At 44.5% G+C, this 15,959-nt stretch overlaps 1 protein-coding gene across 1 annotated transcript; it reads right to left on the minus strand.

Moving 5' to 3' along the window:
- Window positions 1-11,134: 11,134 nt before the first annotated feature.
- LOC121020992 (histone H4-like) lies at window positions 11,135-11,716 on the minus strand. Its single transcript, XM_040461099.1, has one exon. It carries the CDS (start codon window positions 11,646-11,648, stop codon window positions 11,190-11,192), a length of 459 nt encoding a protein of 152 aa, XP_040317033.1. The 5' UTR covers window positions 11,649-11,716; the 3' UTR covers window positions 11,135-11,189.
- Between the last annotated feature and the right edge of the window lie 4,243 nt (window positions 11,717-15,959).

The raw sequence follows: 15,959 nt of genomic DNA on the forward strand, positions 1-15,959 counted from the left end.
TCTGCATCGCTAATCTGCCTTTCAGCGCCTCTACACAACAGCAGGTCTGGGTCTTGACAGTCAAAGAGTGCTCCACTCAGCCTGACCGACTGACAGCCTGAGATACTGAAAGGGCTTTCTGGGGTACAATCTGAGGCTCTCGGTGGCTTGGGCAGCATCTCGGGCCCAGGAGTTGCTGCACAGACCCTGGAAGCTGTGATGTTGCTTACAGATGTCAGTCCTTTCTGTCCTGTGTTAGCCTCAATATCACACTGCTTTACTTTAGCAGCCAAAGCTACTCTAGCCTCAACAAGTCTCCCTGTCTGAACCCCAAAGGGAACTTTAGTGGCATTGTTTATACCCAGTTAGGAATAGAATAAAATCCATGTTCCTGTGACTGTAAAAGCCTACCCTCCCAGCAATCTTTCCAATCTTTTTGTTTGTTAGGAGAACAGCGCAACCTGGGGACATCAATAGAAGAGAACAATTTTTTTTTTTAAGTTTTTTTAAACGTTTATTTATATAAGAGAGAGAGAGATTGCAAGCGGGGCAGGGGGAGAGAGGAGTGGGAGACAGAATGTGAAGCAGGCTCCAGGCTCTGAGCTGTCAGCACAGAGCCTGATGCGGGGCTCGAACTCATGAATTGCAAGATCATGACCTGAGCCAAAGTCCAACGCTTAACAGACTGAGCCACCCAGGTGCCCCGAAGAGAACAATTTAAAATGTAAGTTTTCACATTTAATATTTTCTGGACTTAAATCATTTTCTACCCTCAGATGAGAGTTAAACGATAGTTAAGGACAAGGTAAATAAATGGTCTTCCTGTAATAATTACCTTCTATGTGGATAGCTCGGTTGCAGGAAATGTCTACCTCGAACCTGGGATTTTTAAGAAGTGAAAAACAGTGTCTGTTCAGATTTAAATCTGCCTTAGGGTAGTGGGGGACGGGTATGTGTGTATGGGTAGAGGGTAGAGGTAAACGATCAGGTATGGCCCTGTTGACATTACCCTTTGCTTCCTTGGAAGAGGAGTTGGCCTCTGGGTTCACACCCTCTCCTGGTCCTCCTTATCCTTCTCCACGTCTGCACCTCCACCTCATGTCCTCCTCTATCTCTGCCAGGCCCATCAATATTCCTGGCCTTGGCTTTGTTTTCCCCTGCAACTCAAGTGAGATCATGGATTCCCTGCCTGCCCTATCTCTGCCTCCCTCAAGTGCTCCCGAGTTGGTATCTCCTGCTGAGCCCACCATCCTGAGCTCCACACCAACATTTCTAACTGCCTGGTGGCCAGGTCCCTTTGGATAGGTGCTTCTAACTCAGCATATTTCCAAAAGAGCATCATCTTGCTTCCCAAAGCTATTTTTCTCCTTCCATGTTCCCCGTCTTACTGAAAGATACCTTCATCCCCCAGTCTGTTTAGGGCAGAAGTTCCTTCTTCTTCCCCTCTGTCCAAATATCGTGAGTCACCAAATGTTATGACATCTACTTTCTGACTTTCAGTTCCATCACTCTTTCTGTATCCATCCATGGTCCCTTCGTTAACTGAGGCCCCCACCCACCCTGATCTGGAAGATTAAGTGTCCAGGCTAGACTCTCTGCCCTGCCACTAGGCTTCCTGTCTGTGTGAGAGCTGTCTCTTTTAAAGAACATTTTTTGGGGGCGCCTGGGTGGCGCAGTCGGTTAGGCGTCCGACTTCAGCCAGGTCACGATCTCGCGGTCCGGGAGTTCGAGCCCCGCGTCGGGCTCTGGGCTGATGGCTCAGAGCCTGGAGCCTGTTTCCAATTCTGTGTCTCCCTCTCTCTCTGCCCCTCCCCCGTTCATGCTCTGTCTCTCTCTGTCCCAAAAATAAATAAAACGTTGAAAAAAAAAATTTAAAGAACATTTTTTTTTGAGCCTGTCACTCTCATGCTTTAATTTTTTCCACCTCCTTCCTGTTCCCTTCAGGTTAAAATCCACCTTCTTCTGCATAGTAGTTCAGAGCAATGGAGGTTAATAACTAGTAGGGACTCTGCAGTTAGACAAACCCCAATTTGATGGGCTTGCCCCTATAACAGGTATGTGACTTTAGCAAGTAAATCTCCATAGGCCCCACATGTCCCATTTGTAAAAGGGACAATAGCATCTTCCTAATAGTGTTTTGGGAAATATTAAAAGTGTGTCTGGTCCAGAACAAACATTCAGTTAATTGTAGCTATGCTGTTAACCGTGATTAAATGGCAAAGATCCCAGGAAGAAGTAATAGACCTCTAGTTGGTGGTGTTTCTCAGAGCCTCCCTGGCTTTCTGGTGCTCCGCCAGCCAAACAAGTGGGTTCTAGCCCCATAGAACATCTGCAGTCCCCAAGTATACGATGTCTTCACACATTCCATTTCTTCTGTCTAGAATTTTTCTGTCCTCCCCCTTTTTGTAGCCCCAAAGAACCCCCACTCGTTCTTCAAGACCCAGCCTTATGTAGCCTCCCCTCCCCCTTCTCTTCTTCGTCCTCACCTCTTTGGGCCCTCGTCTTTGCCTCTCCCTCTTACACCCCTTCCTTACACCCCTTCCTATACTGTACCCTCAACATGAGGCCAGCAGCATTCCTCAGGGGGAAGATCATCTTGTTTTCTCTCTCTTTGGTCCCTGTGGCATTAGCACCCACGTAGTGCCTGGCGTGCCACACGTGGTCAGGCAACGCTTGGCGAGGGGCCTGCTTCATCTGCCCTTTGACTCTTGCCTTATATGAGAGAATTGGGAACAAGAGGCTCTAGCTTTTAAGGTCCTTGCAGTCACAGATCAAGAGCAGGTCTGAACTGGACCTCCGCAAAGAACCTCCAGGGTCCTTGCGGGGGGGGTGTCCTGGAAAATGGGAGCAGGAAACTGCCCACGGGCAGGGTGTCTGGAAAAACTGCTCCTATGATAGTAACTGAGAAGAGTTCACTGAGATACTCCCATAATCTGTTCCTCAAAGCAGATGATCTGGAGCAGAATGTCTGTCTTTATTTCCCCAAGACATCAGATTCAGCCCTGCTGATAGGATTTGTTTGAGATGTGATAGGAGAATGGGGGTGATCAGTGCAGAGAGAGTAAAGTGTACATAGCAGAAGTGGGCAGAGGAGGAAGGATGGCAGAGAAGGGATAGAAAATGAAGTCCAAGGTCCTTGCTGCTACCAACTGGGGCAGAGGCCTGAGGCCTTTGTGGTAGGACCAGGACTCCTACCCCTAACCAGGGAGAGTCTCCAGAGAGAAAAGACTGGGATCTCCATTTCCTCATGTGTAAAGCAGGATCATAATTGTACCCACTTCAGGAATGTTACAAGGATGAAAAGAGACCGTACAGTTCATACAAAATGCTTGGGACAGAGCCTTGCATGTGGTCATTAATCAGTATTAATGATATCATTAACATTGACAATGTAAATATTAGTGACATTAATGTGAATTGATGTAAGTCCAAGTTACAACCATGTCATAAAACATAAAATTGATGAATAATTTTAAATAACGTGACGAGCTTCTAGACTGTGTGGCCCAGGCAGTAATAATATCCAGGTTCCTAGATGGCTGATAGCTCATGTTTCACTCACCTCTCCTCTCATTCCATTTCACAATAACCCTGGGAGGCAGGAAGGGATTTTTTTTTTTTTTAATTCCTGTTGAATAGTTGATGAAACATAACCTGGTGAAGGAAACACACCTGGGAATGTGGGTCACCCAGCCAGAAAATAGCCTTGAACCTGAGTCTTGTATTTTGCTTTTCTTTTTGTAGTAGATTCAATTCTTCAGAAGAAAAAAGCAATACCTGTGATAATTACATACAGAGAGATACAATATCACTGTATCAGTAGCTCTGATTTCTGCTGACTTCAAGCCACAGTAAGATACAATTTTACAACACTACCTACTGCATATTCACACTCATCTAAAAATCAAAACCAGTCGTACAAAAGGATTTCCCCCCACCACGGGATGCACCCTGATATTTTCAATCTTATTTTGCTTCATTAATAAAAGATACTGGCTCCCATTTTCTTTTTTAATTTTTTTTTTTAACATTTATTTATTGTTGAGAGACAGAGAGAGACGGAGTGTGAGCAGGGAAGGGGCAGAGAGAGAGGGAGACACAGAATCTAAAGCAAGTTCCAGGCTCTGGGCTGTCAGCACAGAGCCTGACGTGGGGCTCAAACTCACAAACCATGAGATCATGACCGGAGCTGAAGTCAGACACTTAACCGACCGAGCCACCCAGGTGCCCCACTGGTTCCCATTTTCTAAATTGACTTTACCACCTGCTAATGGGTTATAACCTGCAACTGAAAACCACTTGCGATAGAGAAAACTACGAAGAACAAAGTAAAATCCCCACTCAGATGCAAAAATTGTTCTTTTGTTGAGCAGGAGTCCCAGCGCCTCTCAGACCTGGAAGCATGTGTATGTGCTTACAGAAATGGGAATCCGGTCTTCAGACCGCATAAGAGTACATGCACTAGAATGGAAGGCATGCTCTGGTAGGTGGCAGAAAAGGTGCAGAGGAGTTCTCCGGAAGTTCAGAAGGAAAGGTCACCTCTAACCGCGGGTATCAGGGAACGCTTCCTGTAGGAGAACTCAGGCTGAGGTAGGGAGTCTAACCCAGGCAGGGGAAGCAGAAATAGGGAGAACTGTGCATGGTGGCTGGTCCACGGGGTGGGGCCAAGGCCAGGAATGGGAAATGACTTTTCAGTGGTGGGGACTTTGAGGCCAGCTTAACGGGAGTCTTTTTGGGGAGTCAGCGTGCCAAAGTGGGGGGGAGGTGCAGATTTTATTCTGTAAACAGTGTAGGAGAAAGGCTTACAAAAGAGGAAGCAAAATATTTAACATACATATGTAGAGATGCTCAGAAATATTAGTGATAAGAGAAAAGCAAATTAAAGCAATAGAAGATGTCACTCTACTCTGGATACTCTGGGAAATATTGGAAAGTTGGATAATGCCAAGGCTTAGCAAGGATGGAGGGCCTAGATGGTCGGTGCCCTGCCGGTGGGGTACGGACAGATGAGGGCAGCCATTCTGAAAAGCAGCCTGGTGTTTCTTAGGCCAATTAAGGACACACATGCTAGAAACCGACAATTCTGTTTCTGGATATTTATTTGAAAAATCTCACACAGGTCTATGAGGGCACACGACAAGGATGATGGGACGTTAGAAACAATATGGGCATTAGTACTGGGAGAGTGGATGGAGAAAGTGCAGTGGATTTGCTCCATGGAGGACTGCAGCAGGAGGAAACACATAGGAAGGACAGATCTTTGGGGCTCAGTTGGTTGAGTGTCCAACTCTTGATTTTGGCTCAGATCATGATCCCTGCATTGTGAGACAGAGTCTTGCATCGGGCTCCACACTCAGTGTGGAGTCTGCTTTAGATTCTCTCTCTGTCCCTCTGCTCCTCTCCCCTGCTCACACACTCTCTCTTTCTCTAATTAAAAAAGGAAAAGGGACAGGTCTTAAAAACATAGTTCTAAGGGAAATAAGATAATACATGGAATTTGATTTATGGGGTGCCTGAGTGGCTCAGTTGGTTAAGCGTCCGACTTTGGCTCAGGTCATTATCTCATGGTTCAATGGTTCAAGCCCTGTGTTGGGCTCTGTGCTGACAGCTCAGAGCCTGGAGCCTGCTTTGGATTCTGTGTCTCCCTCTCTCTCTGCCCCTCCCCCATGCATGCTGTATCTTTCAAAAATAAATAAAACATTAAAAAAATAATAAAAATAAATGGAATTTGACTTAAAACAATACTATTTATGTAAATTAAAAATACATTAGGGGCACCTGGGTGGCTCCATTGGTTAAGCAGCTGACTCTTGATTTCCTCTCAGGTCGGGATCTCATGATTTGTGAATTCGAGCTCTGCGTTGACAATGCAGAGGCCTGCTTGGAATTCTCTCTCCCTCTTTCTCTGCCCCTCCCACCTCCCAAGTTAATAAATAAACTTAAAAAAATACATTAATATATTTTGCAGTCATACATAGAAACAAAAAGAAACTTTAAACAGTAGTTTTCTCTGAGGAGTGAAGGGATGTTCAGGAAATGAGGATAAAAGAGAACAAGGGAGGGAAAGTTTTGATATTTTTGAACGTAGAAGATTGCCTGGGCCTGGATGGGGGAACGAACAGAAGGAGGTTGTTGTGGCAAAAAGTAATCAAAGATATCTCGAGACCGTCCTGCCTGAGTGACTATTGGAGGACCCTGCCATCTTCACAGGAACAGGCAGCCAGGGGCAGGGGTGGGGGGGTGCTGCTGAGGGGTTCACATCAAGCCACGCTGGGTCAGAGCTGTCACCAGGCAGTGGCAAGTGGCTGTGTCCTTCAGGCAGCTGGGAATGTAGATCTGGATGTAGGTCTAGAGACTCAGCTGGATTCTCTCATCTGCCCTTAGGAGCTAGAGAAACACTTGGGAGTTCCTGGGAAGAGCTTCCAAAGAGATGGCCCGAAGGACAGGCCTCTCAGGAACATCTATACCAATGAGGGATCTGGTAGGAAATGGAAGCTGGCATAAAGTTTTGTCTCGAAACCAGAGGAAAAATATAATGAGAAAATTAGACCAGATGAGGTCCTTTCCATCATCCACATGGAATGGTTTCATTAAATGAATATGGCAAATGTATTCAAAGATCCTATTATTTGCAATTTGAAAATTTTAAACAAATATTTTAGTAAGATTCAGGAGCACCAGGATGTATCAGAGAATGCCAAGTTATTCAAGCAGCTTAAATATCAGTTTCTTGCTTTGAAAAATAAAGGTATTATTGACTTTGTGGGGTTGTTCTGAAGATTTGAAATGGTACATAGTAGGTATTCAATAGATGGGAACTATTATGCATTCTTTTATTTAAAAATTCAAATCAGGGGCGCCTGGGTGGCTCAGTCGGTTAAGCATCTGACTTCATCTCAGGTCATGATCTCAAGACTCATAAGTTCGAGTCCCGTGTCGGGCTCTGTGTGGACAGCTCGGAGCCTGGAGCCTGTTTCGGATTGTGTGTCTCCCACTCTCTGCTCCTCCCCCACTCACACTCTGTCTTTCTCTCCTTCGAAAATAAATAAACATTAAAAAAAAAGTTTTTTTAATTCAAATCAAACAGAAGTATCTCAATTTAACCCAAATGCCCACTTCAAATTTAAGGGAACCAGGGGCTTCTGTGCCTCGTGTTCTCACCATCTCTTTTTCCGATCTTCCCCAGTCCTGCTGCCACCATTCTTGGCCAGTGTCTCCATAGCTTACAACAGCCTCCTAACTGGTTTCAGTTTCTCATTCTCTGCTCCCTGCAATCCATCTTGCACCCAAGAGTTCACCCTCAACTTGCTCAGAATCAACACAGATCTGCAAGCTTTATTCCATTGGGTCTAATCTCTGCCTGGTCTCAACGTTCTCCAAGAGTCAGCTCTTTAGGGTATGCTTAGCTGTGGTATTGTGATGTACAATAAAAAATATATATTTGGTCTTTGTCCCAATTAATCTCGCTCTTTCTTTCTATATTCCATATATATATATATATATATATATATATATACTTCTGTATCAATCTGCCTCATTTTTATTAAAGGATGCACAGTTTTTCATTTAATGGATGTTTCTTTAAGTGTATTTATTTTTTTTTAGAGAGAGCACCAGCAGGGGAGAGGGGCAGAAAGTGAGCGAGAGAGAGTATCCCAAGTAGGCTCCGCACTGATGAGGGGCTTGATCCCATAAACCGTGAGATCATGACCTGAGTGGAAATCAAGAGTCACTTAACCGACTGAGCCACCCAGGTGCCCCCATTTAATGGATGCTTTTTAATTTATTTACTCAGACTCATGTTAATGGATATTTAGGTGTTTTCCAGATTTTTACCACCAGAAACACAACTGCAATTTATTATCCTTGTGCATATAACTTGGGGGTATATTTTTCAGTAATTTTGATGGCTATTGCTAAATTGTCTTCCAAAAGTTTTGGTACAACCGGCTTCGGACATCAGCAAACTTAAATTTGGCCAGGTTGTTATTTGGGTCTGACTCTCATAGTCCCTCTCAAACATCAGGATGAGAACAAAGATGCTTCCTGATCTTGCAAACTTTCTTAAAGTAGCAGGTCCTCTCCAGCCCACCAGGGCTAAACTGTGAGCTTATAAGTTTTCCTCGGCCAGGTTTTGATTTTGGGTTTCTGTTTCTTTCGTTGAGAATCTTTTTCCTTTCTGCTCTTTCTTTGCTACTTTGTTTTTGTGTCTAATGTTTGAGACGTTATTACTATATTTGGTCTTACTGCATTGTGAAGCAGTGGAAAATGAAGGATGTCAACAGGGTGTCCTCCTCGGCCCTTTCTCACCCCATTCCAGGTGGGTCCTTGGCTCTTGTAGGCTCAGAAATTTCATTTTCTTGTTAGCCTGGGTAGGTGGGCTCTGAGGACCTAGATCCCACTGACAAGACTCTCGAGGGACAAATGCATAAACCCTAATAATAATTATTAATAGGTAGTAGCATTTATTGAGTCAAAGTGCTGCTTTATAAATATGAATACATGTTATCCACATAAAACCCTCACACAGTAGGTGTTCTTTTCCTCTTAAATGCTACCGAGAAAGAAAATGAGCTTCAGAGATTAAGGGATTTCCCACGGTTTCACTGTTAGTAAATGGTGAAGTTCAGATCCTACCCTGAATTGTCTGGCTCTGGAAATCATGCTCTTAATCTCCAACAAGAAACATGATTCGTTCCTTAGCTCCCTGCAGGCAAACCTATACCAAAAGCCAAACTACGGCCAAGAAGTTGGGGAAGAGCGTGGAGACAGATGAGCTCAGTGGCTGCCATTACTCAGCCAGGATACTGTCTCACTGTAAAGGCTGCCTTGTTGCAGGAACTGGATATGCTCGCTAGAGTCAGGTTACCACCTGCCCTGGAGGGTACCTGGATGGTCCCAAACCCACGGTTGTGTCTCCTCCCACCCCCCTTGTTTCCAATCTGCCTCCAATCAGCCCTTTTCCGTAATATAGTTGTGGTAAGAAATTACTTTGCCATAATCATGGCTTCCTACTCTACTACCAGACAAGCAATCCCAGAGGTCACTGAACAGAAAGCCTCATAGGCCAAGTGAAGACAAATATATCAAACCACACAGACAATTGAAACTAACAGATAAAACAAGAAGGAGGGGGAAAGTGATGGAGGAGGTTAACACGCTTAGAAGAGGGTGCAGTGATGGCGGAAACACCACTTGGCGTCCAACCCTGGACTTACACAATCTTCTGTCGTGCCTCTGTCTGCAGCACCAGCCTTCTGTACTGGGGCTACACTTAAAAGGTTGACAGCTGAGGACGGGCAAGGAGGCTTACCGGATGGAAGGTGCCTGAAGCTAATTTATGCTCCCAAGATCAGTGAGATAAGGGGCAAGTATGCCTGGCCATAGTTGTGATTCACCAATAACCTGCAGAATAGCTATGGATTTCTCTGTGTGTATGCATGCAGAGGACACATTGGGCCATATCACGTATTACCAACAGATGGCTGATTTAAGGTTTGAATACTGGGTACCTCATGTACCTCATGAATATTCAACATGGTGTGTATTAGGTCCTTCTACTCGTTCCTATATCTATGTTTACCACACATGCTCTACTTAAGTTCTGTATTTAGTGAAAGATAAAATGGGAACAAGGATCACTATTAAAATCACTGTAAAGAAGGTGCGTAGTTAACAGGTAAAGGATATCTTAGAGAAACTTAAGAAAAAAACATACATTGGTTACAAAATTCAGTATTAAAAACGCAAACCAATAATATTTAGGAAAACAAGCTGACTAGTTTTCGTTCATATATCTTCTATGTTTGCCTCAAATGCTTTGAAGAAATAAGCTGTTTTACTTTTTTCCTCCTGTAATATTTTGTACTACAGAAAATTTGCTAGGCTCATTCACCTAGAGTTTTTCTTTTCCCCTTCAAAGAAAGCAAAATGTAACATTTTGGAAACAATTTAATTAGGGACATATCTACTCAGATTTAAATACTTTAGTTTCATTTAAAGAAACTATGTTATGTAGACCAAAGGTTCTCAAACTGAGTATCATACTCACCTGAAGGATTTGTTAAAACACAAATTGCTAGATCTTACCCCCTAGAATTTTTCACTGAATAGATCTGGGGTGGATCCAAGATTTTGCATTTCTAACAAGAAAAAGACACACCTGAATTAACTGCTTCTTGAAGACTTGCTTCCATGATGTTATAGTTTCATCAGCTTTTGTAGAAGCTGACATCTGTATTTTTGCAATGTTTTCACTGAAAGACAGTTGTCTTCCCACATCCTTGACTCAAACTGTCCCTTGAATATAGCATTGAAAAAAAAGTACCCTCAGCAGATAATACGCCACTTGCTTTTAGAAACTGCAGTAGTGATCTCATCTGTTCTAATAACCTGGATTTCTCTTGATTTTAAGTGCTCTTGCACCTTTTGAAGTGAGAATTCAGACTACAAAACATCGTCCACTGCGAAGAGGGCCCTTCAGCCATCTAGCCCACACCCTCTTGTAGAGGTAGGAAGTGAAACCCAAAATAGAGAATTGAGACTCAACACCACCGGGGGGCCCAACGGACACCTCTAGATTGCAAACCATTGGGCTGCCCGCTCTCCCACTTCTCCGAAGCAAATGTCGTGAGCTAGATAGCTAGTTCTTACCTTCCGCAGCCCAGCCCACCGATCACAATACAGCGCACCCAAAAGCAAACAGAAACATTGCTTAAATCTGGAGTACAAGACCTTTTAAAATGAACCAAAAATACGGAGCAAGCACACGAAAGGCAGTTTTTAGTGAACGACTTGGGTTTAAATTTTTTTTAACGTTTATTCATTTTTGAGACAGAGAGAGACAGAGCATGAACGGGGGAGGGGCAGAGAGAGAAAGAGACACAGAATCTGAAACAGGGTCCAGGCTCCGAGCTGTCAGCACAGGGCTCGATGCGGGGCTCGAACTCACAGACCGCGAGATCATGATCTGAGCCGAAGTTGGCCGCCCAACCGACTGAGCCACCCAGGCGCCCCATGACTTGGGTTTTCAGGGCTGTTAACACTTTAGGAATGCCTACCTCTCACGAACTTCCCAAAACCCGACTCTAGCCCAACTCCCAAAAACAAAGTTACCAAAGTTCTACCCGAGTGCCCAGCTCTTCCGAAGACCAGATGGTTGGCCCTAAAAAGGGCCGTTGGCAGGATGGATGCAGAAATGAAGCGGCAGCTTAGCCTCCGAAACCATACAGGGTGCGTCCTTGTCGCTTCAGGGCATACACTACGTCCATAGCCGTGACCGTCTTGCGCTTGGCGTGCTCAGTGTAGGTGACTGCGTCCCGAATGACGTTTTCCAGGAAAACCTTCAGCACGCCCCGGGTCTCCTCGTAGATGAGGCCGGAGATCCGCTTGACTCCTCCACGCCGGGCAAGGCGCCGAATTGCCGGCTTGGTGATGCCTTGGATGTTGTCTCTCAAAACTTTGCGGTGGCGCTTGGCACCCCCCTTGCCCAAACCTTTGCCGCCCTTTCCTCTCCCCGACATGGCGAGAATCAAGCTGGAGACAACCTTCGGTGAGAGTAGGGCGGTTTTACCCCCTAATATAACAGAGCACCGGACCAGATTGAGAACAGAAGGCGAGAGGCGGGAAGCCCGCCCTAAATTGTCCCCGCCCCCTCCGCATTGCGTCATTTCTTCTCTGCTAATTTCCTATCAGTCCTTCTGCCAGCTGCACGGCTCCCTCTAATGGCAAGTGGACTCTTAGTTTAAAAAAAAATCTCCCGGTCATAGTCCTTGGGAGAACACACATCCATCCAACGTGAGGCGTCCAGATGCCGCAGCCGTTTTCGCTTCTCCCTCCGTTTGTGGATTCCCCCAGGGCGTAAAATTTAGGCTAAGGGGAAAGGTCTTTCTGGCGTGAGAAGACCAGAGAAAGACCAAATGGAGTCCAGAGACGGGAAGGAGAAGACGGCGCCAGCGCCTGGTCTAATCCCGACTAGAGGGTCACAGGCTTGTGAGGCATGGTTACATAAAACAGCAACAAAAGCAGTTCCGATCATTTGGCGCACCTGGAAGGTGATGTCAAGAGCAGCCGCTCCTGGGTTGTATGTGGAGGGGGGAGGAGGGAGATCGCCGTAATTTCGGAGTCTAGTCTGTTTTGTTGATATGGGGCATGGAATTTCACCTCACCCAGGTCAGATCCTAGGAGAATTGGTCTTAGAATACTTGCAAGCCTTCTCAAGGAAGTCAGTGAGTGCAACGCAGTCATTCAAAGCTCTGGCGAAAGAAGCAATATATACAGAAAGAAGACTCCGTTTCCACAGATCGTCTGAAATCAACCCTTGCTTTCAGCCAGAAATCAGTGACCCAACTGTGTCCCCCTTGAGGAGCCAGCAAAGTTGGCTGAATTGGTTTTCTCAAGGGGAAATCTCCTTTTTGAAAGTCCTTACCAGAAACTGCCCTATGAAATTGACAGGGGTCCTTTACTGAAGGCATGTTCATTACTTTACCAGGGCCTTCTTTTGGAGAATCTATCAGAAGATGTGGTTTCTGCATCAGAAAGAATTGTCTTTTTTTTTTTCTAAAGGATGTTTATTATCTTAAGAAATGTTTATTTTTTTCAGTTTATTTTGAGAGAGGGAGTGCGCAAGCGCCAGCGGTGCATGGGCAGAGAGGGAGAGGGAGAATCCCAAACGGGCTTAGCATTGTCAGCACAGAGCTGGAAGGGGTATTCCATCTCATCAATCTGGAGATCATGACCTGAGCCAAGATGACTGAGCCACCCAGGCGCCCTTATCTTAGGAAATCTTATATATATGCCCCTTTTTATCTCTCTTCTGGCTCCATCTACCTTCTATATGCTAATGAATCCTGTATCTTTATCAGACTTCTAGGCCCAAGGCATATAGATCCTCCTGGTTGTTCTTTAGTCATTTTAAACTCAGAAATCTCAAAATGATTAAACTTCAAAGCTCAAAGGTGTGACTCTAATGGGGACTGCGAGAATTCATTCTCCTTCTTCCCCAGCCATACACCTTGTTCTCTGCTCATTGAATGGGTTCACCAGGCATCGCTTGTCTAAACCAACACCCTGGGATTCACAATAGATGTTGGTTACAAAAATGAAAGGAATGTTGAGAAAGAAGATACATTTTTAAAATAGCCTTTTTTCTTTATTTTTTTACAGACAGGCTGTATATTAGTTGAGTTGTGAGCATTCAATTCTAATTTTCCCCATAAATCAAGGATAGCATCATGCTAACATCTGCAGCCTGAACATTAAAAAGAAACAAAACAGGGGCGCTTGGGTGGCTCAGTGGGTTAACCGTCCGACTTCGGCTCAGGTCATGATCCCGTGCATAGTTCGTGAGTTTGAGCCCGACATCAGGCTCTGTGCTGACATCTCAGAGCCTGGAGCCTGCTTCGGATTCTGTATCTACCTCTCTCTGCCCCTCCCTTGCTGGTGCTCTTTCTCTCAAACATAAAATAAAACATTAAAAAAGTTTTTTTTAATAAAAACAAAACAAGTCATTTCTGTTGAAAATAAATATAACCTTTAAAATTCTTGCACTATGTAGCTTAAATCTCATGAGACTGGTTAATGGAATAAAAATACTTTTCATCTGTATAGCTTTAGAATACTGTGAACATTCCTTGAGTCTACTGCATTCCATTGGGATGTGTTGCATTGGAAAAACCAGACATGGTATAAACTTCCTTCTCCCTCTTAGAGTCTGTGGCTGGACTAGGAATTAAGCTCATGTAAGACTGACCGAAAAGGAAAAAAGAAGCATACAGATTTTAATATTTTTATGTGTACACAGGAGTCTTCAGAAGGAAAATGAAGACCCAAAAAGGCTGTGAGGCCCAGAAGGTTATACATGCTTCTAAAAACAAGGAACAATAAAATCTGGGAATATGACCAGACAGAGGGGCTTGGGCTACAGACAGTAAGTTGTGGGACAGTGACTGGGAAATATATGGCAGAAACTAATGGTATCTTCTTAACCGCTTCAAACTGAAATCTGCTGTAGAGGAGGCAAAATTTACCTCTTCCCTCTTAGAGTTTTTGGCTGGGCCTGATGATTGACGGAAGACAGATTAACAGGAGAAAAGCATACAAACATATTTACTGTAAGTTTTACTTGACATGGGAGCTCTCATGAGGAAATGAAGATCCAAAGAAGCAGTTAGAGTTGACTGCTTGTATATTGAATTGGACAGAGAGTAGTAAATCATGAAAATGTCACAAGGTGAAAGCGCTTTGGCTAGGGCAGTTCATGGAGGAAAAAGAACGAGGAAGATCAGAGTTAGTTTAACAAGGTTTGTTTGTGCAGATTTCTCTTGGCTTCAACTCCCTGTCCTTGGTGAAAACAATGTTGTTTTCCTCCTGGTGTATGGAAGACCTCATCCCTGGGGGCGGGGGGCGGGGGGGGGGGGAATCTCCTGTTTTCAGGAAGGAAATGGAGGTCAGAGGACTTCTCGCACCTGCTGTTTTTCAAGTGCCTTCAGCTCAAAATAATCCTTATGCCAAAGTGACATAATTTAGGGGTGGCATATTCTGTCGCTGATGGGGTTCGGGACATGCTGCCCCAAAACATGGCACATTAATATTGAATATTTTAAGTCAGAGAAATTTTGAGAAAAGGACATAAGCAGGAAGGTCACTCTGACCCTTCCCCAAAGCCTTCTTCCCTAAAACAGGTCATAAAAGCCTCTTGTGTCTTCTCTATATGATTAGAGGGATAGATAAGGAAGAAAGGAGCATCTTTATCTCTAAAGACAAAGGGACATACAGAAGAATCTTAACAAACAGGCCTTGCTGCTTCCCCTGGTGTATTAAACTTATCTCACACTCTGTAACCTACTGTATTTCTACATGAGTGCCCACAGTTCATCACACCTAGCATAAAAATATTCAGGTCTGTTTCTTTGGGTCTTCATTTCCTTATGTAGTTTCCTGTGTCACATAAAACCTACGTTAAATAAAACTGTGTGCTCTTCTCCTGTTATTCTGTATTTGTTGGTTTGACTTTCAGACTCAGCCAGGGACCCTAAGAGGACTAAGGAAAACTTTTTCCTCCCCTATGCTACCCTTCACTGTATAGTATAAGCAGTAGTATTAAGGTAAAAAGGGGAAGTGACTTTTTTTTTCATGTTTATTATTTTTTTTAATTTTTAAAAAATGTTTATATATTTTTGAGATAGAGACAGAGTATGAGCGGGGAGGGGCAGAGAGAGAGGGAGACACAGAATCGGAAGCAGGCTCCAGGCTCCAGGCTCCAGGCTCCAGGCTCCAAGCTGTCAGCACAGTGCCCGACGAGGGGCTCAACTCATGGACAATGAGATCATGACCTGAGGCAAAAAGTCAGATGCTCAACCGACTGAGCCACCCAGGAGCCCCAAAAAAGGGTGGGGGTAGTTTTTATCCAATGAGCAAGATGTTGAAGGAATGAGTTTATCTCAGAATGGGATAAGGAAAGAAGCTCAAAATCCCGTGGCTTTTGAATTTGGTCCAGGGCTACTGACCTCTTAAGATGAAAGAAAATCATTTCACTCATATGTGGAATTTAAAAAACAAGCAAACGTACAAAGAGGGGCACCTGGGTGGCTCAGTTGGGTAAGCGCCGACTCTTGGTTTCAGCTCAGGTCATGATCTCACTGTTCATGGGTTTGAGCCTCAAACCAGGCTCCACGCTGCTGGTGTGGGGCCTGCTTGTGATTCTCCCTCTCCCTCTCTCTCTCTGCCCCTTGCCTGCTCTCATGCACACGCGAGCACACACACACCACTCACTCTCTCTCAGAATAAACTTTAAAAAAAGATGTACAAAGAGAAAAAAAAAGAGACAAACCAAAAACAGACCCCTACCTATTTCCTGGAAATCAGAACATACTGTTGGTTTCCAGAGAGGAGGTGGGTGAGGGGTGGGTGATAGGTGAGAGGGATTGAGTACATTTGTCTTGATAAGCACTGAGTAATATATGGAATTGTTGAATCACTAT

The sequence above is a fragment of the Herpailurus yagouaroundi genome, unplaced genomic scaffold (genome assembly GCF_014898765.1).
Source record: "Herpailurus yagouaroundi ecotype Mexico unplaced genomic scaffold, PumYag 254, whole genome shotgun sequence".
Lineage (NCBI taxonomy): Eukaryota > Metazoa > Chordata > Mammalia > Carnivora > Felidae > Herpailurus > Herpailurus yagouaroundi.